This window comes from Amblyraja radiata, chromosome 38 (assembly GCF_010909765.2).
Source record: "Amblyraja radiata isolate CabotCenter1 chromosome 38, sAmbRad1.1.pri, whole genome shotgun sequence".
NCBI lineage: Eukaryota > Metazoa > Chordata > Chondrichthyes > Rajiformes > Rajidae > Amblyraja > Amblyraja radiata.
In genome coordinates this window covers 1,070,389-1,090,833 of record NC_045993.1, presented here as the reverse complement: position 1 = coordinate 1,090,833, position 20,445 = coordinate 1,070,389, and the positions used below count along the sequence as shown (strand labels likewise).

Here is a 20,445-nt window from a genome sequence, read left to right as displayed (position 1 = left end):
AATGGCCTCTACTCCTGCACCTATTTTCTATGTTTCTATGTTTCTAATCATTGCAATTGTCAGAAAGACTTGAGCACTGGGTCAGGTTTTAAAGACCCCTCTCTCTGTCTCTCCCTCCCTTCATTCACAGTGAAATCCATTCACAAGTCTTGCAGGAGGTTGCATTGACCTGCAACAACAGTCTTTCAAAAGGTGAAGGATTTCTGTGGCATTGAGTGAAATCGCGTAAAATAGCACGTTGGTAAGAATCTATCTATCTCTGCCTTAAAAATATCCACTGACTTGTGGCCTCCACAACCGTCTGTGGCAAACAATTCCACAGATTCACCACCCTCTGGCTAACGAAATTCCTCCTCATCTCCTTCCTAAAGGTACATCCTTTAATTCTGAGGCTGTGCCCTCTGGTCCTAAACTCTCCCACTAGTGGAAACATCCTCTCCACACATCCTTCCACTCTATCCAGGTCTTTCACTATTCGGTAAGTTTCAATGAGGTGCCCCCTCATCCTTCTAAACTCCAGCGAGCACAGGCCCAGTGCCGACAAATGCCCACCATATTTTGTCCAATATGCTTTGAAGGGCTGGCATGGACTGGATGGGCAGAAAGGCCCCATCTTTGCTCCACCATTCCCTGCCTGTTCTTGAGACAACTAATTAAATCCAAGCTCTTACCATCTTCGGGCAGTTCAGTCGGAGGCACAGCAGCAACTTCAAGAAAAAAAAAATGGATATAGTGTTAATAACAATGAAAGGAGCAATAAAAATTCAAGAAACATCCAATAAAGACAATTTCATCAACTATCCCGAGGTGACAGGAAGGCTGGATGAGGGTGGAAAAATTAAACAATTGTTAGTTTAGTTTAGTTTAGAGATACAGCGCAGAATCAGGCCCTTCGGCCCATCGAGTCCACACCCACCAGCGATCCCCGAACACTAACACTATCCTACACCCATTAAGGATCATTTTTACATACACCAAGCCAATTAGCCTACAAACCTGCACGTCTTTGGAGTGTGGGAGGAGACCAAAGATCTCGGAGAAAACCCACGCAGGTCACGGGGAGAACGTGCAAACTCCACACAGGCAGCACCCGTAGTCAGGATCGGACCCGGGACTCCGATGCCCGGTGGGCCGAAGGGCCTGTTTCCACGCTGTATCTCTAAACTAAACTAAATACATCAGTGTTTGTTGGACAGGATTCAGACAGTGACTATCAACAACAACAAAAAACAGACTCCAGCTCATGAAACGGGTCCCGAACCAAATGCCCACAGGAACCGCAAACAGTGCCCTTGACCCATGGGGAAACAAGGAACTGCAGATGCTGCTTTACAACAAAAAATACACTAAGTGCTGGAGTAACTCAGCAGGACAGGCAGCATCCGTGGAGAACATGGATAGGTGACGTTTCACAGAGTGCTGGAGTAACTCAGCGGGTCAGGCAGCATCTGTGGAGAACATGGATAGGTGACGTTTCACAGAGTGCTGGAGTAACTCAGCGGGTCAGGCAGCATCTGTGGAGAACATGGATAGGTGACGTTTCACAGAGTGCTGGAGTAACTCAGCGGGTCAGGCAGCATCTGTGGAGAACATGGATAGGTGACGTTTCACAGAGTGCTGGAGTAGCTCAGCGGGTCAGGCAGCATCTGTGGAGAACATGGATAGGTGACGTTTCGATTTGAGACTCTTCTAGTGGTCTGAAGAAGACCCAAAACGTCACCTATCCATGATCTCCACAGATGCTGCCTGACCCGCTGAGTTACTCCAGCACTCTGTGTTTTGTAAAACAGCATCTGTTGGTTCCTTATTTCATCATGCGGTGACTATCCTGATCCCCAAAGCCTCCCATTGTCATTATCCAGAGAAAAACTCCCAGTGAGTTTACATCAAAAACGGGTGAGAAAGATAAATTCCTCACCTTGAGCTGGTTCGGGCTGAGGCTCGGCCTTCACTGGAAAGGAAAGACAGGAGCACAGATCAGGTGGTCAGTGGGAGAGGGTGCGGAGATGTTGGCCAGACTCGAGGGCCAGAACTGTACGGAGAGGTTGGGGCAGGCTAGGACTTTATACCTTGGAGCGCAGGAGGGTGAGGGGTGATCTGACAACAGATGTGGGGAATAGATAGAGTAACCTCCCAAACTAGACCCCCCCGAGTGCAAAGTCCCCCCTTCTTGATTAGTACGGGTGTCAGGGGTTATGGGGAGCAGGCAGGAGAATGGGGTCAGGAGGGAGAGATAGATCAGCCATGATTGAATGGTGGAGTAGACTTGATTGTTCCCGATGTTGGGGAAGTCCAGAACAACACAGTCACACAGTTTAAGGATAAGGGGAAATCCTTTAGGACCGAGATGAGAAAAACATTTTTTTTCACACACAGAGAGTGGTGAATCTGTGGAATTCTCTGCCACAGAAGGTAGTTGAGGCCACAGTTCATTGGCTATATTTAAGAGGGAGTTAGATGTGGCCCTTGTGGCTAAAGGGATCAGGGGGTATGGAGAGAAGGCAGGTACAGGATACTGAGTTGGATGATCAGCCATGATCATATTGAATGGCGGTGCAGGCTCGAAGGGCCCAATGGGCTACTCCTGCACCTATTTTATATGTTTCTATGATGGGCCGAATGGCCTAATTCTGCTCCTCGGCCCCACAACCAGCTCACGCTCACAATGACAGAGAACTCTCCGGAAGGTCTCGGTGTTTCTGAAGGGGTCTGACATCTCAACACCTTAGTTCCCTAATGGGAGAGTCTAGGACCAGAGGTCACGGCCTCAGAATAAAAGGACGCACCTTTAGAAAGGAGATGAGGAGGAGTTTCTTTAGCCAGAGGGCATAGCGTTGAGGAGAGAGGAGAGAGGGACAAGAGTTAATAGGAATCAGAGGGACAACTTTCTCACAGTGGGTATATGGAACCAGATGCCAGATGAGGTCGTTGAAGCAGGTACAATAACAGCATTTAAAACACGTTGATTAGTGCGGGTGTCAGGGGTTATGAGGAGAAGGCAGGAAAATGGGGTTAGGTGGGAGAGAATGGCATAGTAGACTTGATGGGCCGAATGGCCTAATTCTACCCCTATCATTTATGACCATATGAACACAATTGGACATGGATATAGGTCACACGGGCAAATGGGACTAGCGTAGATGGGGCTTGTTGGTTAGCATGCACGGGTTGGGCCGAAGGGCCTGTTTTTGTGTCGTGCGACCTCTCTCTGGTGGACGTGTCAGGCGGAGTTCATAAGGTCATAAGTGATAGGAGCAGAATGAGGCCATTCGGCCCATCGAGTCTACTCCACCATTCGATCATGGCTGATCTATCTCTCCCTCCTAACCCCATTCTCCTGCCTTCTCCCCATAACCCCTGACACCCGTAACTAATCAAGAATCTATCTATCTCTGCCTTAAATATATCCACTGACTTGTGGCCTCCACAGCCGCCTGTGGCAATGAGTTCCACAGATTCACCACCCTCTGATAGCCAAGCCCTTGAGCTGGTACCAACCAGGTTCCTTCACTTGGAGCTCGAACTTCTCCTTGGTGGTCCCCACCACGGCCATGTATACCGAGTCATCCTGCTTGTTCAGGTCATTAATGACCAGGGTGTGCTTCTTGCCCTCTGACTTGATGGTGTACTTGGGGCCGGCCGGGAGGTCCTTGCCACCCTTCTGCCATTTCACCTTGACGTTGGGCTTGTCCACCTCAGCCACGAACTCCGCCTTGCCCCCCGGCTCCCCCGCCTGGCTCTGAGGCTTCGTGGTGAAGCCAGCTGGTCAAAGACACATGGAACGGTGTTAGGACTCGAGGGGCCGGAGAGGAGGTGGACGGAGCAGGTAGCAAATGACAAGAGGTGGCATCAACCTGGGTACCTGGACATTGGTCACTCTCTGAGACCCCGTCCACCAACACCACAATGGCCGCAATGATCCCTAACCAACAACGGTGCAGCAGGTAGAGCTGCTGCCTCACCGCGCCAGAGACACGGGTTTTATCTTGACTACAGGCGCTATCTGTGTGGAGTTTGCACGTTCTCCCCGTGACCTTCGTGGGTTTTCTCCGGGTGCTCCGGTTTCCTCCCACACTCCAAAGACGTGCAGGTTTGTCGGTTAATTAGTTTCGGTGAAATTGTAAATTGTCCCCAGTGTGTGTTGGTGTGCGGGGATCGCTGGTCGGCACGGACTCGGTGGGCCGAAGGGCCTGTTTGCGCACTGTACCTCCAAACTAAACTAAACTGAAGTAAACTGATCTAAGGGCCCAACCGTCTCTGCTGGCCATCAAGTACCCATTTACACAAAACCTTGCACACTGGCCCACTTACGTTAATCCCAATTTAAACTCCTCACAGTCCCACCACACCGGACAACCGCATTTGTTTGGGAGGAAACCGGAGCACCCGGAGGAAACCCACCCAGTTGCAGGGAGAACGTGCAAACTCCACACAGACAGATAGCGGCAGAGGTCAGGATCGAACCCCTGGTCCCCGGCGCTGGGAGGCAGCAGCTCTACCCGCTGCTCCGCGGACTCCAGCTGCCTCTGAGGCTGTGCTTTGTCGACACCTCCATCTCTCTCAGCACCTCTCTCTCTGCCTCCCCAGATATTTAAAACCGTCAGCAGATCACTGGTTACAAGGCAGATCAGGAGCTCGGATGTACGAGCAGTGTGAAACCGGTGTCCAATTATCTTTCTGGAAACTTCTGGACTATTCCCAACAGATGGTTAGATGATTGAAGCAAGTGATAGCAATGTGGCCCCTTCAGCTTTAATTACAGAGCATAGACTTTCAACGTGCCTGTCGGGCAGTAGTGGGACATTACATACTCCAGAATTAGGACAGGACTTGGGGAACTTGTTGATAAGAATTTTTAAACGTAGAGGAAACTGAAGAACCTTTTCCAGAATGTCAGGGGGGAATAACTTCATGGAGGGTCAAAGGGTTCACGGATAGACACAAAATGTTGGAGTAATTGGAGAGAAGGAATGGGTGACGTTTCAGGTCGAGACCCTTGCTCTCATGTACGAGGGTGTTGCCACGACTCAGGTGTCAGTGGTTATGGGGAGAAGGCAGGAGAATGGGGTTAGGAGGGAGAGAGAGATCAGCCATGATTGAATGGTGGAGTAGACTCGATGGGCCGAATGGCCTAATTCTACTCCTACAACATGACCTTATTGGTGGGCTAGGATTCTATTCCCTGGAGCGCAGGAGGCTGAGAGGTGAACATAGAGGTGGTAAAACCATGTGTGTGTGTGTGTGTGTGTGTGTGTGTGTGTGTGTGTGTGTGTGTGTGTGTGTGTGTGTGTGTGTGTGTGTGTGTGTGTGTGTGCGCGCATGTGTGTGTGTGTGTGTGTGCATGTGTGTGTGTGTGTGTGTGTGTGTGTGTGTGTGTGTGTGTGTGTGTGTGTGTGTGCGCATGTGTGTGTGCATGTGTGTGTGTGTGTGTGTGTGTGTGTGTGCGTGTGCGTGTGTGTGTGCGCATGTGTGCGTGTGCGTGTGTGTGTGCGTGTGTGTGTGTGATACACACACACATATATAGAGAGGTGAACCTATAGAAGTGGTAAATGCATGAGCAGAATAGTTAGGGTGATGGGGAGAGTCTTATTCCCAAGGAAGGGACTCGAGACCCAGAGGACATAGGTTTATGGTGAGGGGGGAAAGATTTAATAGGTACCAGAGGGGCAACCTCTTCACACAGAGATTAGTGGGTTGAGGTAGTTGAGGCAGGTCTCAGACACCCTCCATAAAATGCAACCAAACCCCGCACAAGTCTGCCAAACCTCTCTCTGGGGAAACCCAACACCAGGATCTAAATAGCCCGAGTGCAGAATATAGAATATTGATGATACAACTAGGGACACGGAGAGGTTCCCGAAGAGAATAGAGATTTAAAAGAGTGGGTGATTATATTGGATGATGGCGCAGTGGTAGAGTTGCTGCCTCACAGAGCCACAGACCCGGGTTCGTTCCTGACCACGGGTCGCTGTCTGTGGGGAGTTTGCACGTTCTCCCCGCGACCTCCGTGGGTTTTCTCCGAGATCTTTGGTTTCCTCCCGCACTCCAAAAACAGGTTTTTGTAGGTTAATTGGCTTGGTGTAAAAGATGAAATTGTCCCCAGTGTGTGTGTGTAGGGTAGAGTTATGCCCCTGTCCCACTTAGGAAACCTGAACGGAAACCTCTGGAGACTTTGCGCCCCACCCAAGGTTTCCGTGCGGTTCCCGGAGGTTGCAGGCGGTTGCCGGAGGTTGCAGGTAGTGGAAGCAGGTAGGGAGACTGACAAAAACCTCCGAGAACTGCACGGAAACCTTGAGTGGAGCCCAAAGTCTCCAGAGGTCTCCGTTCAGGTTTCCTAAGTGGGACAGGGGCATAAGTGTGTGGGGATCGGTGCGGACTCGCTGTATCTCAATATCTCTGTATCTTTAATTAAACCAGGTCCAGTTCTGGGCACCGTGTTACAGGAAAGATGTTGTCAAGCTGGAAAGGGCACAGAGAAGGTTTACGAGGATGTTGCCAGGACTAGAGGGTGTGAGCTACAGGGAGAGGTTGAGTAGGCTGGGTCTCTATTCAATTGGAGCGCAGGAGGATGAGGGGTGATCTTATAGAGGTGTACTAAATCATGAGAGGAATAGATCGGGGTAGATGCACAAAGTCTCTTGCCCAGATCTCCCTCTGAGACCAGCGTGTAAAGAGACACCTCACTCTGGGGGAGGTATCTGGCGGGGAGTCCAATTCCCGAATGTGCTGACCTGTTCGATCCTCTCTTGCAAGCGATTATATTAACACATGTCACTCCAGAGCTCAGACCCTGAGACCTCAGCTCCACCAGACACCAACAGAAGGGAAATAAGTTAACGAGCAAAGTTCAGAATACTTTAACCAACACTTGAGACCTCGCCTGGCCTGGCCAGCAGCACAAGAGCAACCAAGGGCAGCAGTAGATGGCCAGCAAGGAACCGCAGATGCTGCCTTAAACCACAGGGAAGACACAAAGTGCTGGAGTAACTCAGTGGGTCAGGTCAGGCAGTATCTCTGGAGAGAAGGAATAGGAAGGGACTGCTGGAATTCGTGAATCTGTGGAATTCCCTGCCACAGAGGGCAGTGGAGGCCAAGTCACTGGATGGATTTAAGAGAGAGTTGGATAGAGCTCTAGGGGCTAGTGGATTATCAAGGGATATGGGGAAAAGGCAGGCACAGGTCATTGATTGGGGACGATTAGCCATGATCACAATGAATGGCGGTGCTGGCTCGAAGGGCTGAATGGCCTCCTCCTGCACCTATTGTCTGTTTCTATGTTTCTAAGACACACACAGTCTGAAGAAGGGTCTCGACCCGAAATGTCACCCATTCCTTCTCTCCAGAGATGCTGCTTGTCCCGCTGAGTTACTCCAGCATTTTGTGTCTATCTTCGAGTATATAGGTGTGGGCCAAATCAGATAACAATAGATAGAGCAAAGGGGAAGATACAGAGTGCAGAATATAGTTCTCAGCATTTCAGTTTGAAGTGTCCTTCGGCCCACCGAGTCCAGGCCAACTAGCGATCACCCCTTACACTAGCACCATCCGACACACCATGGACAATTTACAAACTTCTACGCCTATGGAGTGTGGGGGGAAATCGGGGAAAACCCACGCAGGTCACGGGGAGAAGGTGCAAACTCCGTACAGACAGCACCCGTGGTCAGGACGGAACCCGGGTCTCCGGTGCTGTGAGGCAGCAGCTCTACCCGCTGCGCCACCGTGTACCATTGAGACAAAGTCCAATGTCCGCAAAGGGGTAGAGGTGAATCGGACAGCACCCTAGCTTATGGAAGGGCCGTTCAGAAGCCTGGTAACAGAGGGGAAGCAGCTGTTCCTGAGTCAAGACACTTTCACCTCTCCGAATAGAACCAGACCTTCAGAAGCTGCAAAGAGCCAAGGATCTAGCAACTGATCTAATCTAAGCAGCCTGCAATATTATAGTCCACCCCTGTCCCAATATTCACCCTCTTTAAAAAAATCCTAACACAGAACCACTTCCCAACTCGGAAAAATTACTCGCTCAAAATAGGGGGAGCAAACTGCACCCCCCCCCCCCCCCCCCCCACCACCCCCCACAGACACACACAATACAACCCCTGGAGGAGCTGCAAGGATTAACTCCAGCTTAGACCTCTAACTTGTTGAGTTTAACATACTATAACATTTCCTGAAAGTTGTTTTATTTCCCAGCGAGTGTAAAAACCAACCGCTTTTGTCCCTGATGTTTATACAGAGTTTCCCCGGGCATTAGTGGACATCAACACATGGGGAACTGCCCGACTGGACACTGGGTCAGGGTGCAGGGGGCTGGGGTTCAGGGGAGATGGGAGTTGGGGCAGACTGGGCTTTGGGGGAGACAGGGTCCCGGCTAGACTGGGCTTTGGGGAATCAGGGTCCCGGCTAGACTGGGCTTTGGGGAGACAGGGTCCCGGCTAGACTGGGCTTTGGGGAATCAGGGTCCCGGCTAGACTGGGCTTTGGGGAATCAGGGTCCCGGCTAGACTGGGCTTTGGGGAGACAGGGCTAGACTGGGCTTTGGGGAGACAGGGTCCCGGCTAGACTGGGCTTTGGGGAATACAGGGTCCCGGCTAGACTGGGCTTTGGGGAATCAGGGTCCCGGCTAGACTGGGCTTTGGGGAATACAGGGTCCCAGCTAGACTGGGCTTTGGGGAGACAGGGTCCCGGCTAGACTGGGCTTTGGGGAATACAGGGTCCCAGCTAGACTGGGCTTTGGGGAGACAGGGTCCCGGCTAGACTGGGCTTTGGGGAATACAGGGTCCCAGCTAGACTGGGCTTTGGGGAGACAGGGTCCCGGCTAGACTGGGCTTTGGGGAATACAGGGTCCCAGCTAGACTGGGCTTTGGGGAGACAGGGTCCCGGCTAGACTGGGCTTTGGGGAGACAGGGTCCCGGCTAGACTGGGCTTTGGGGAATCAGGGTCCCGGCTAGACTGGGCTTTGGGGAATCAGGGTCCCGGCTAGACTGGGCTTTGGGGAATCAGGGTCCCGGCTAGACTGGGCTTTGGTGAATCAGGGTCCCGGCTAGACTGGGCTTTGGGGGAGACAGGGTCCCGGCTAGATTGGGCTTTGGGGGGACAGGGTCCCGGCTAGACTGGGCTTTGGGGAATCAGGGTCCCGGCTAGACTGGGCTTTGGGGGGACAGGGTCCCGGCTAGACTGGGCTTTGGGGAATACAGGGTCCCGGCTAGACTGGGCTTTGGGGAATACAGGGTCCCGGCTAGACTGGGCTTTGGGGGGGACAGGGTCCCGGCTAGACTGGGCTTTGGGGAGACAGGGCTAGACTGGGCTCCTACCTGGCTTCTTGGGCTCCGGCATTGTCTCCCTGCGCTCCGCTGCTCTGCGCGACCCGCTGCCTGTGAGGTGGCCGGAGATAAGACGCTGCCGGGCGGGGGGAGGGAGGGTTCGAGCCGCTGATACCTCCCCCGGGGGCCGGCGGTGGGGCTGGAGGCGGCGCCTCCCCTGGGAAGCGGCCAGCGGGGAGAGAGAGAGAGGATAGAGAGAAGGTGAGAGTGGGAAGAAAGGTGAGAGGGAGGGAGAGAGGGAAGGAGAAAGCGTGGAGGGGGAGGATGAGAGGGGGAGAGAGGGGGAGAAGGAGAGAGGGGGGAGAGAGGGAGAGAGAGAGAGAGAGGGATAGCTAAGGAGAGATAGAGGGAGAGAGAGAGTGGGAGAGAGCGAAGGAGTGAGAGGGGGAGGGAGAGAGAGGGAGAGGGGGGGGGGGAGAGGGAGAGAATGGGGGAGACGAGAGATGGAGAAGGGGTAGAATGATGCAGGGGTTGATGGTGAAGGTTAAGGGGAAGGAAGAGAGAGATGAGGAGGAGAGAGAGAAGGTGGTGATGAAGGGTGGGATGGTTAGAAGCTGCAGCTTGCTATATAGAAACATAGAAATTAGGTGCAGGAGTAGGCCATTCGGCCCTTCGAGCCTGCACCGCCATTCAATATGATCATGGCTGATCATCCAACTCAGTATCCTGTACCTGCCTTCTCTCCATACCCCCTGATCCCCTTAGCCACAAGGGCCACATCTAACTCCCTCTTAAATATAGCCAATGAACTGGCCTCGACTACCCTCTGTGGCAGGGAGTTCCAGAGATTCACCACTCTCTGTGTGAAAAAAGTTCTTCTCATCTCGGTTTTAAAGGATTTCCCCCTTATCCTTAAGCTGTGACCCCTTGTCCTGGACTTCCCCAACATCGGGAGCAATCTTCCTGCATCTAGCCTGTCCAACCCCTTAAGAATTTTGTAAGTTTCTATAAGATCCCCTCTCAATCTCCTAAATTCTAGAGAGTATAAACCAAGTCTATCCAGTCTTTCTTCATAAGACAGTCCTGACATCCCAGGAATCAGTCTGGTGAACCTTCTCTGCACTCCCTCTATGGCAATAATGTCCTTCCTCAGATTTGGAGACCAAAACTGTACGCAATACTCCAGGTGTGGTCTCACCAAGACCCTGTACAACTGCAGTAGAACCTCCCTGCTCCTATACTCAAATCCTTTTGCTATGAAAGCTAACATACCATTCGCTTTCTTCACTGCCTGCTGCACCTGCATGCCCACTTTCAATGACTGGTGTACCATGACACCCAGGTCTCGCTGCATCTCCCCTTTTCCTAGTCGGCCACCATTTAGATAATAGTCTGCTTTCCTGTTTTTGCCACCAAAATGGATAACCTCACATTTATCCACATTATACTGCATCTGCCAAACATTTGCCCACTCACCCAGCCTATCCAAGTCACCTTGCAGTCTCCTAGCATCCTCCTCACAGCTAACACTGCCCCCCAGCTTAGTGTCATCCGCAAACTTGGAGATATTGCCTTCAATTCCCTCATCCAGATCATTAATATATATTGTAAATAGCTGGGGTCCCAGCACTGAGCCTTGCGGTACCCCACTAGTCACTGCCTGCCATTGTGAAAAGGACCCGTTTACTCCTACTCTTTGCTTCCTGTTTGCCAGCCAGTTCTCTATCCACATCAATACTGAACCCCCAATGCCGTGTGCTTTAAGTTTGTAAACTAATCTCTTATGTGGGACCTTGTCGAAAGCCTTCTGGAAGTCCAGATACACCACATCCACTGGTTCTCCCCTATCCACGCTACTAGTTACATCCTCGAAAATTCTATAAGATTCGTCAGACATGATTTACCTTTTGTAAATCCATGCTGACTTTGTCCAATGATTTCACCACTTTCCAAATGTGCTGCTATCCCATCTTTAATAACTGACTCTAGCAGTTTCCCCACTACCGATGTTAGACTAACTGGTCTGTAATTCCCCGTTTTCTCTCTCCCTCCCTTCTTAAAAAGTGGGGTTACGTTTGCTACCCGCCAATCCTCAGGAACTACTCCAGAATCTAAAGAGTTTTGAAAGATTATTACTAATGCATCCACTATTTCTGGAGCTACTTCCTTAAGTACTCTGGGATGCAGCCTATCTGGCCCTGGGGATTTATCGGCCTTTAATCCATTTAATTTACCCAACACCACTTCCCGGCTAACCTGGATTTCACTCAATTCCTCCAACTCCTTTGACCCGCGGTCCCCTGCTATTTCCGGCAGATTATTTATGTCTTCCTTAGTGAAGACGGAACCAAAGTAGTTATTCAATTGGTCCGCCATATCCTTGTTCCCCATGATCAACTCACCCGTTTCTGACTGCAAGGGACCTACATTTGTTTTAACTAATCTCTTTCTTTTCACATATCGATAAAAACTTTTGCAGTCAGTTTTTATGTTCCCTGCCAGTTTTCTTTCATAATCTATTTTTCCTTTCCTAATTAAGCCCTTTGTCCTCCTCTGCTGGTCTCTGAATTTCTCCCAGTCCTCCGGTATGCTGCTTTTTCTGGCTAATTTGTACGCATCATCCTTCGCTTTGATACTATCCCTGATTTCCCTTGTTATCCACGGATGCACTACCTTCCCTGATTTATTCTTTTGCCAAACTGGGATGAACAATTTTTGTAGTTCATCCATGCAGTCTTTAAATGTCTTCCATTGCATATCCACCGTCAACCCTTTTAGAATTAATTGCCAGTCAATCTTGGCCAATTCACGTCTCATACCCTCAAAGTTACCTTTCTTTAAGTTCAGAACCATTGTTTCTGAATTAACAATGTCACTCTCCATCCTAATGAAGAACTCAACCATATTATGGTCACTCTTGCCCAAGGGGGCACGTACAACAAGACTGCTAACTAACCCTTCCTCATTACTCAATACCCAGTCTAAAATAGCCTGCTCTCTCGTTGGTTCCTCTACATGTTGATTTAGATAACTATCCCGCATACATTCCAAAAAATCCTCTTCCTCAGCACCCCTGCCAATTTGATTTACCCAATCTATATGTAGATTGAAGTCACCCATTATAACGGTTTTGCCTTTGTCGCACGCATTTCTAATTTCCTGTTTGATACCATCTCCAACATTATTGCTCCATCTCCGTACCAACATCCACCCATAAAACAAACTTAGTGAAGAAACGGCTCCAAACTCAGAAGGTTCACCGCTCCCTTTCCCACCCCTGTCCCTGTCCAAGTGTCTCTTATTGTACCTGCCTCAACCTCTGAAGGTGGAGTCGCAGGTAGATAAGGTGGTCAAAAAGGCTTTTGGTACTTTGGCCTTCATCAGTCAGAGTATTGAGTATAGAAGTTGCAGTTGTATAAGACATTCGAAGTATTGTGTTCAGTTCTGGGCACCGTGTAACAGGAAAGATGTTGTCAAGCTGGAAAGGGTTCAGAGAAGATTTACGAGGATGTTGCCAGGACTAGAGGGTGTGAGCTACAGGGAGAGGTTGAGCAGGCTGGGTCTCTATTCAATTGGAGTGCAGGAGGATGGGGTCGATCTTATAGAGGTGTACTAAATCATGAGAGGAATAGATCGGGTAGACGCACAGAGTCTCTTGCCCAGATTAGGGGAATCGAGGACCAGAGGACATAGGTTTAAGGTGAAGGGGAAAAGATTTAATAGGAATCTGAAGGGTAACTTTTCCACACATAGGGTGGTGGGTGTATGGAACAAGCTGCCAGAGGAGGTAGTTGAGGCTGGGACTATCCCAATGTTTAAAAAGCATTGGGTTTGAAGAAGGGTTTCGGCCCGAAACGTTGCCTATTTCCTTCGCTCCATAGATGCTGCCGCACCCGCTGAGTTTCTCCAGCATGTTTGTCCACCTTTAAAAAGCATTTGGACAGGTACATGGATAGGACAGGTTTGGAGGGATATGGGCCAAACGCAGGCAGGTGGGACTGGTGTAGATGGGACATGTTGGCCGGTGTGGGCAAGTTGGGGTGAAGGGCCTGTTTCCACACTGTATCATTCTATGACTCCATCCAATGACTATCATCTATCTATACATCACAGTGTGAACATTTAAAATTGATTTCCAATCCCTCCACCCCCACTGGGTAAGATTTACACAATTACTTTATGGAATTATCCCAGAATATCCAGGGTGAAATTCTTCACCATTAATGAGATCATTTCTCTATATCCATCTGATTAAATCCTTTAATCAGATCAGACCTCATAACTAGATCATCCTTTATCCCTCTATACTCTGGGGACATGAGCTTATTCAATGCTACAGACATGGAACTGCAGATGCTGGTTTTAATACACAACCAGAGAGCAGTCCTGAGCTACTATCTACCTCATTGGAGACCCTTGGACTATCCTTGATTGGACTTTGCTGGCTTTACCTTGCACTAAACGTTATTCCCTTATCACTGTAAACGGCTCGATTGTAATCATGTATTGTCTTTCCGCTGACTGGTTAGCACGCAACAAAAGCTTTTCACTGTACCTCGGTACACGTGACAATACACTAAACTGTAAAGTGCTGGAGTAACTCAGCGGGTCAGGCAGCATCTGTGGAGAACATGGATAGGTGACGTTTCACAGAGTGCTGGAGTAACTCAGCGGGTCAGGCAGCATCTGTGGAGAACATGGATAGGAGACGTTTCACAGAGTGCTGGAGTAACTCAGCGGGTCAGGCAGCATCTGTGGAGAACATGGATAGGTGACGTTTCACAGAGTGCTGGAGTAACTCAGCGGGTCAGGCAGCATCTGTGGAGAACATGGATAGGTGACGTTTCACAGAGTGCTGGAGTAACTCAGCGGGTACAGCAGCATCTATGCAGCTAAGGAAATAGGCAACGTTTCGGGCCGAAACCCTTCCGGGTTTCGACCAGAAACGTTGCCTATTTCCAGAAGGGTTTCGGCCCGAAACGTTGCCTATTTCCTTAGCTCCATAGATGCTGCTGCACCATAACTCAGTGGGTCAGGCAGCATCTGTGGAGAAGGTGGATAGGTGACGTTTCACAGAGTGCTGGAGTAACTCAGCGGGTCAGGCAGCATCTGTGGAGAACATGGATAGGTGACGTTTCACAGAGTGCTGGAGTAACTCAGCGGGTCAGGCAGCATCTGTGGAGAACATGGATAGGTGACGTTTCACAGAGTGCTGGAGTAACTCAGCGGGTCAGGCAGCATCTGTGGAGAACATGGATAGGTGAAGTTTTGGGTCGTGAAGAAGGGTCTTAACCGAAATGTCACCTCTGCTTATTCAATGCTAGCTGTCCACAATACTGGCTACTTTGGATGTCCTGCTGATGAACGTATGTCCGTTCCAAGGTCACAGCAGTAATTCCTTCATTAACGAGTCATGAATGTTCACCAGACATCGTTAGTGTGCAGGTGATCGATGGTCTCGGTGGGCCATGGGGCCAGTTTTCATATTGTATCTCTAAACTAAACGCCACCGCTCCCTACACATTCAGGCCATTTAACCCACAAACCGTCTTTGGGATGTGGGAGGAAACCGGAGCGCCCGGAGGAAACCCACGCGGTCACAGGGAGAACGTGCAAACACCACACACACAGGTTGGGATTGAACCCGGGGTCTCTGGTGCTGTGAGGCAGCAGCTCCACCCGCTGCCTCACTCAACCACCTACAGGACTTGGCTTTAACCTGTGGCCGCTCGGCATCAAAGAGCTGGAGCCTCTGGGCTCCTCGCTTATCTCGTCCGCCTAGGATTAGCTGTAAACCTGCGATCAATACTGTCCATTTTCCTCTTGTCCCGGCCAACGTCCCTCCCTCAACTAACAGCTCCACAAATAGACGCGTCACTTGGGGAATTTGCTGAGGGCACCTTGTCCTCCAGCGTTATTCCTGATGCACTACAGGCAGTGTACCTCCGTCTAGTCACAGAGTGACACAGCGTGGAAACAGGCCCTTCGGCCCTACTTGCCCATGCCAGCCAACATGCCCCATCTACACCAGTCCCACCTGCCCACACCAGCCACCATGCCCCATCTACACCAGTCCCACCTGCCCACACCGACCAACATGCCCCATCTACACCAGTCCCACCTGCCCACACCGACCAACATGCCCCATCTACACTAGTCCCACCTGTCCACACCGACCAACATGCCCCATCTACACCAGTCCCACCTGCCCACACCAGCCACCATGCCCCATCTACACTAGTCCCACCTGCCCACACTGACCAACATGCCCCAGCTACACCAGTCCCACCTGCCCATGCCAGCCAACATGCCCCACTACACTAGTCCCACCTGCCCACACCAGCCAACATGCCCCAGCATTTGGTCCATATCTCTCCAAACCTGCCCTATCCATGTACCTGTCTAAATGTGGGGATAGTCCTTGCCTCAACTACCTCCTCCGGCAGCTCGGTCCACACCCCCACCACCTCTGCTCTTGACCTTCTGAACCTGCAGAGTGACCATAAGAGATAGTAGGCTTCAGCCATTCGGCCCATCGACTCTCCTCCACCATTGGATCATGGCTGATCTATTTTCCCCTCTCAACCACATTCTCCTGCCTTCTCCATATAACCCTTGATGCTCTGTCTAGGAGTAGGCCATTCGGCCCTTCGAGCCAGCACCGCCATTCAATGTGATCATGGCTGATCATCCCCAATCAGTACCCCGTTCCTGCCTTCTCCCCATATCCCCTGACTCCGCTATCTTTAAGAGCCCTATCTAGCTCTCCCTTGAAAGTATCCAGAGAACCTGCCTCCACCGCCCTCTGAGGCAGAGAATTCCACAGACTCACAACTCTCTGTGAGAAAAAGTGTTTCCTCGTCTCCGTTCGAAATGGCTTACCCCTTATTCTTAAACTGTGTGGCCCCTGGTTCTGGACTCCCCCAACATCGGGAACATGTTTCCTGTCTCCAGCGTGTCCAAACCTTTAATAATCTTATATGTTTCAATGAGATCCCCTCTCATTGCCAACACATTGTCCCTGGCAGTCGGAGACGGGCGACAATGTTGGTCTAGACAACAGCGCTGACATCCAAATGTTGAAGATAGACACAAAATGCTGGGGTCACTCAGTGGGTCAGGCAGCAGCTCTACCCACTGCTCCTCCGTGCCACCATTCATTGTATCTTTTCATATCTCTCCCCTCCCTCTCCCCTGACTCTCAGTCTGAAGAAGGGTCTCGACCAGAAACATCACCCATTCCTTCTCCCCAGAGATGCTGCCTGTCCCGCTGAGTTACTCCAGCATTTAGTGTCTATCTTAGGTGTGAAGCAGCATCTCCAGTTCCTTCCATTGGCCATGACTGACCAGCCCCACTGGACACCTTGGCGTGGGATGGCCACTGATACTCCACCACTGACCACTGACCTGAGACTGCCCCACACCAAACTCTGGCCAACACTGCCCCCTGCTGAACGACAACTAAACTCCAACTGCCTCCACCCTCAGTAAAACCAGACTCCCTTCCCCTCCCACAAACGTGCGGGTTTGGAGGTCAATTGTCCTCTGGAATTCCTCCCTCGTGTGTAGAGAGTGGATATATTGATCGAAATTATTGAAAGATTCAGCATGGAAAAGGCCCTTCGGCCCATTGAGTCCATCAATCACCATTTACATAGAAACATAGACAATAGGTGCAGGAGTAGAGGCCATTCGGCCCTTCGAGCCTGCACCGCCATTCAATATGATCATGGCTGATCATCCAACTCAGTATCCTGTACCTGCCTTCTCTCCATACCCCCTGATCCCTTTAGCCACAAGGGCCACATCTAACTCCCTCTTAAATATAGCCAATGAACTGTGGCCTCAACTACCTTCTGTGGCAGAGAATTCCACAGATTCACCACTCTCTGTGTGTGAAAAAAAATGTTTTTCTCATCTCGGTCCTAAAAGACTTCCCCCTTATCCTTAAACTGTGTGTGTGGCCCTTTGTTCTGGACTTCCCCAACATCGGGAACATGTTTCCTGCCTCTAGCCTGTCCAAGCCCTGAACAATCAAATGTTCCGAACTTTCTAACTGGTTTTTCTTCAAGACAGCAAGGGATCGGGATATACGGACAGCAAGGGATCGGGATATACGGACAGCAAGGGATCGGGATATACGCTACCAGCCCCAAAACATCAACATACAAAGATGCATCTCCATCTCGACTGGTACGTTCACCAGCATCACAGTGCTGAGTGATGCTCTACCTAGAGTTTTCAGCGTGTTACATCCAGACTCAGATGCGGTGAATGTCAGGTCACTTACTCTGGCTGCCAGTACAGACAGATTCCTTCTGTCCCAGCATCCCGGACAGTTGCTCCACTGGTTCCACACTGGGGGACCTCGGGCCGTCTGTCCCCGCGGCCGGTGGTGTTGGGGTGGTGGGGGTGGGGATGGGGGGGGTGGGGGTAGGTTTGGTGGTGGGGATGGGGGTGGGGGTGGGGGTGGGTGGGGGGTGTAGGTTTGGTGGTGGGGGTGGGGGGAGGGTGGTGGGGGTGGGTGGTGGGATGGGGGGGGGGTGGGGGTAGGTTTGGTGGTGGGGATGGGGGTGGGGGTGGGGATGGGGGGGGGAAGAGGTGTCGGGGTGCTGGTGCAGCGTGGCCAGTGACTCTGGGTGGGTGAATGGTGGTGCTGGCATGAAGGGCCGAATGGCCTTACTCCTGCACCTATTGTCTATTGAACATGTCAGAGCAAAGTGGGATTCGTGCAAACGGGTGGTCAGCAGGGAGTGAGTGGGCCGAAGGGCCTGTTTCAGTGCTGTGACAAAGGACAAAGACTGAAACCTGGACGGATAAAATTATAAAGATTTTCTTTTTAATCTTGTTAAAAACATACAAACATCCTTCTGTCAACAGTAGAGTAGCCCGCATGATATTTACAATATTTACAGCAGGGGGCAGCCCTGAGCAAGGGTTGGACGTGGCAATGGACCTGACCCTCTCTCCCTGGGGTGATGCTGTTCCCCCCCTCCCCCCCCAGTGTCTGGCCACAGCTGACCGTCACCCCTCAGACCACCGACGGTCCCCACTCCGTCTATGCCAGACCCACCCACAGGTTGGCAACAGCCCCCCCCCCCAACCTCCCACCCACCCCACTATACAAAACTTCACTACCCCACCCACACCCCCCCTCATTGTTGCACCTTGCACAGGTACAGCTGCACCCCAAACCTCCCCATGTAGACGTGCGTTCCTTCATTGGCACCCCAGGGTGCCCCGTCACCCATTTAATGCTTTCTCCAGGTTTGGACCAGGGTGGGGAGGGGAGGGTGCTGGTCATTCTCAGGCCGTGGTTCCACGATGCCCTGTGATGGAACATCTCTGTGTTGGACCTTAGAGAGTGTGTGTGGGGGTGGGGTGGGGGGGGCTCACATGCTCGCTGTTGTCTCTACGCCAAGTGTCTGTGACACCGACCCCCTCAGGCACCAGTCTCTCACTAATCCCACCCTACATGCCCATGGACTCAACAACCAAGCATGCGACCCATGGGTTGAAGGGACCTGCAGGTGGCACGGCCATGAGAATGCAGAGTCACCACTGGAGCCGCAGACACAGGTCCCTCGTTCCACCACCTGCCCGATCCAACATGCCCCTAATGGATGTGAGGAGTGCTGATTGGAAGGACAGCGTGGAGACCACCAGATTCGGGGACTGTGGTGGGACATACAAGGCTCGGGACCACGCCAGGCGGTTGATGGTGTGTTGTGAGGACCTGTTCTGCAATAAAAATGACTTTCAAAGTAAAACCTGCCCCTGTCTTCATGAGGTTACAGGGGATTCGTGTCTCTCCGTGTTGACGGGCGGCACCCTCTCTCAGAGGGACGGTGGATCTTCTAGTTGTCCATCTACCTGTAGGTGGGCATGGTCCTGGCTGGTGAAGTCACCTCGACTGCTGGACGCTGGCTCAGGTTGGTCAAGGGACTGGGGGTGGGGGGTGGGGGGGGGGGGGGGGCCAGATCCCTCCAAGGACATCTCCGACTCTCAGCGGAGTCACAGCTGATTGGGAAAACCAACCTGCCTAGAGTTGAACTCCTCAGAGGGTGAAGATTCATCAAAACGTGGCCTGGAGGTTGGAGATTGGATCGCTAATAACTTCTGCTACATTTGGTCTGGGAGACGTGGAAGGAACCTCATTCCTGCCTCCAAACATCTCCCATTAAGCTTTTCCTATCATCTCTATTTCCCCCTCCCTCCCCCCCACCCCAAAACCCCCCCTCTAATGTAACAGCCAAGCGTACAATGCAGGCAAGTGCAGCCCCAGGAGAGCAAGAGTTAATCGTTCAGCTTGATGATCCTTCATCACAACTTGCATTTCATTGTCCATTAACGGAACCCCCCCCCCAACCCCACTAAAGATGCCCCCGTATCGGGCGGGGGGGGGGGGGGGGGGGGGGGGGGATAGAGAAGCTTCCTACTCATTAATCAGCCGCCTTAGACCCACGGTAGGAGACAGCAACTGCACAGCTTCAGGCAGGACCGTTAACATTGGTGCATGGAAGGAGCTATTCCATCTGCGGTAGACACACAAAATTGCTGGAGAAACTCAGCGGGTGCAGCAGCGTCTATGGAGCGAAGGAAATAGGCAACGTTTCAGGTCGAGACCCCTTCTGGAAATAGGCAACGTTTCAGGTCGAAACCCCTTCTGGAAATAGGTAACGTTTCGGACCGAAATCCTTCTGGAAATAGGCAACGTTTCAGGTCGAAACCCTTCTGGAAATAGGCAACGTTTCGGACCGAAATCCTTCTGGAAATAGGTAACGTTTCGGACCGAAATCCTTCTGGAAATAGGTAACGTTTCGGGCCGAAACCCTTCCGGGTTTCGTCCCGAAACGTTGCCTATTTCCTTCGCTCCATAGACGCTGCTGCATCCGCTGAGTTTCTCCAGCATTTTTTGTGTCTACCTTCGATTTTCCAGCATTTCCTTCTGAAACAGCTATTCCATCTGCGCCCTTCGAAAAGACTATTAGCAACAGCAAGAAGTGAATGCATTGTTAAGACCAGAGTCCCGGTCTCAATCAGGCTTGTGTTGTAGGTGGAGCCAGTCCTATCTGGGATCCAGGGAGAGGAGAGGTGGGGGGCCGTTTAGGGCATGTAGCTGGTCTTGCACTCGGATTTCTTCTGTCCCAGCAACATGCCGTCGAACTGGTAGGTCAGCTTCT

General features: G+C 51.4%; 2 protein-coding genes across 4 annotated transcripts in view; both read right to left on the bottom strand.

Annotated features, from left to right (window-relative positions):
• The window catches only part of mybpc2 (myosin binding protein C2), a 54,657-nt gene extending 45,216 nt beyond the window's left edge, over positions 1-9,441 (bottom strand). Inside the window, exons 1-4 of one of the 3 annotated variants that reach the window (XM_033013039.1) lie at positions 9,314-9,441; positions 3,499-3,762; positions 1,919-1,951; positions 672-707 (exon numbers count right to left, since the gene is read on the bottom strand). In XM_033013039.1, the coding sequence (XP_032868930.1) occupies positions 672-707; positions 1,919-1,951; positions 3,499-3,762; positions 9,314-9,335 (355 nt within the window). In that variant the 5' untranslated portion in view covers positions 9,336-9,441. The remainder of the gene's footprint in view (positions 1-671; positions 708-1,918; positions 1,952-3,498; positions 3,763-9,313) is intronic. The other 2 variants (XM_033013040.1, XM_033013041.1) reach the window with 2 other exon arrangements.
• A 10,693-nt stretch (positions 9,442-20,134) lies between these two features.
• The window catches only part of spib (Spi-B transcription factor), an 18,082-nt gene continuing 17,771 nt past the window's right edge, over positions 20,135-20,445 (bottom strand). Inside the window, exon 6 of the mRNA XM_033013364.1 lies at positions 20,135-20,445. This exon is cut by the window's right edge and continues 243 nt beyond it. Within this exon, the coding sequence (XP_032869255.1) occupies positions 20,369-20,445 (77 nt within the window). The 3' untranslated portion in view covers positions 20,135-20,368.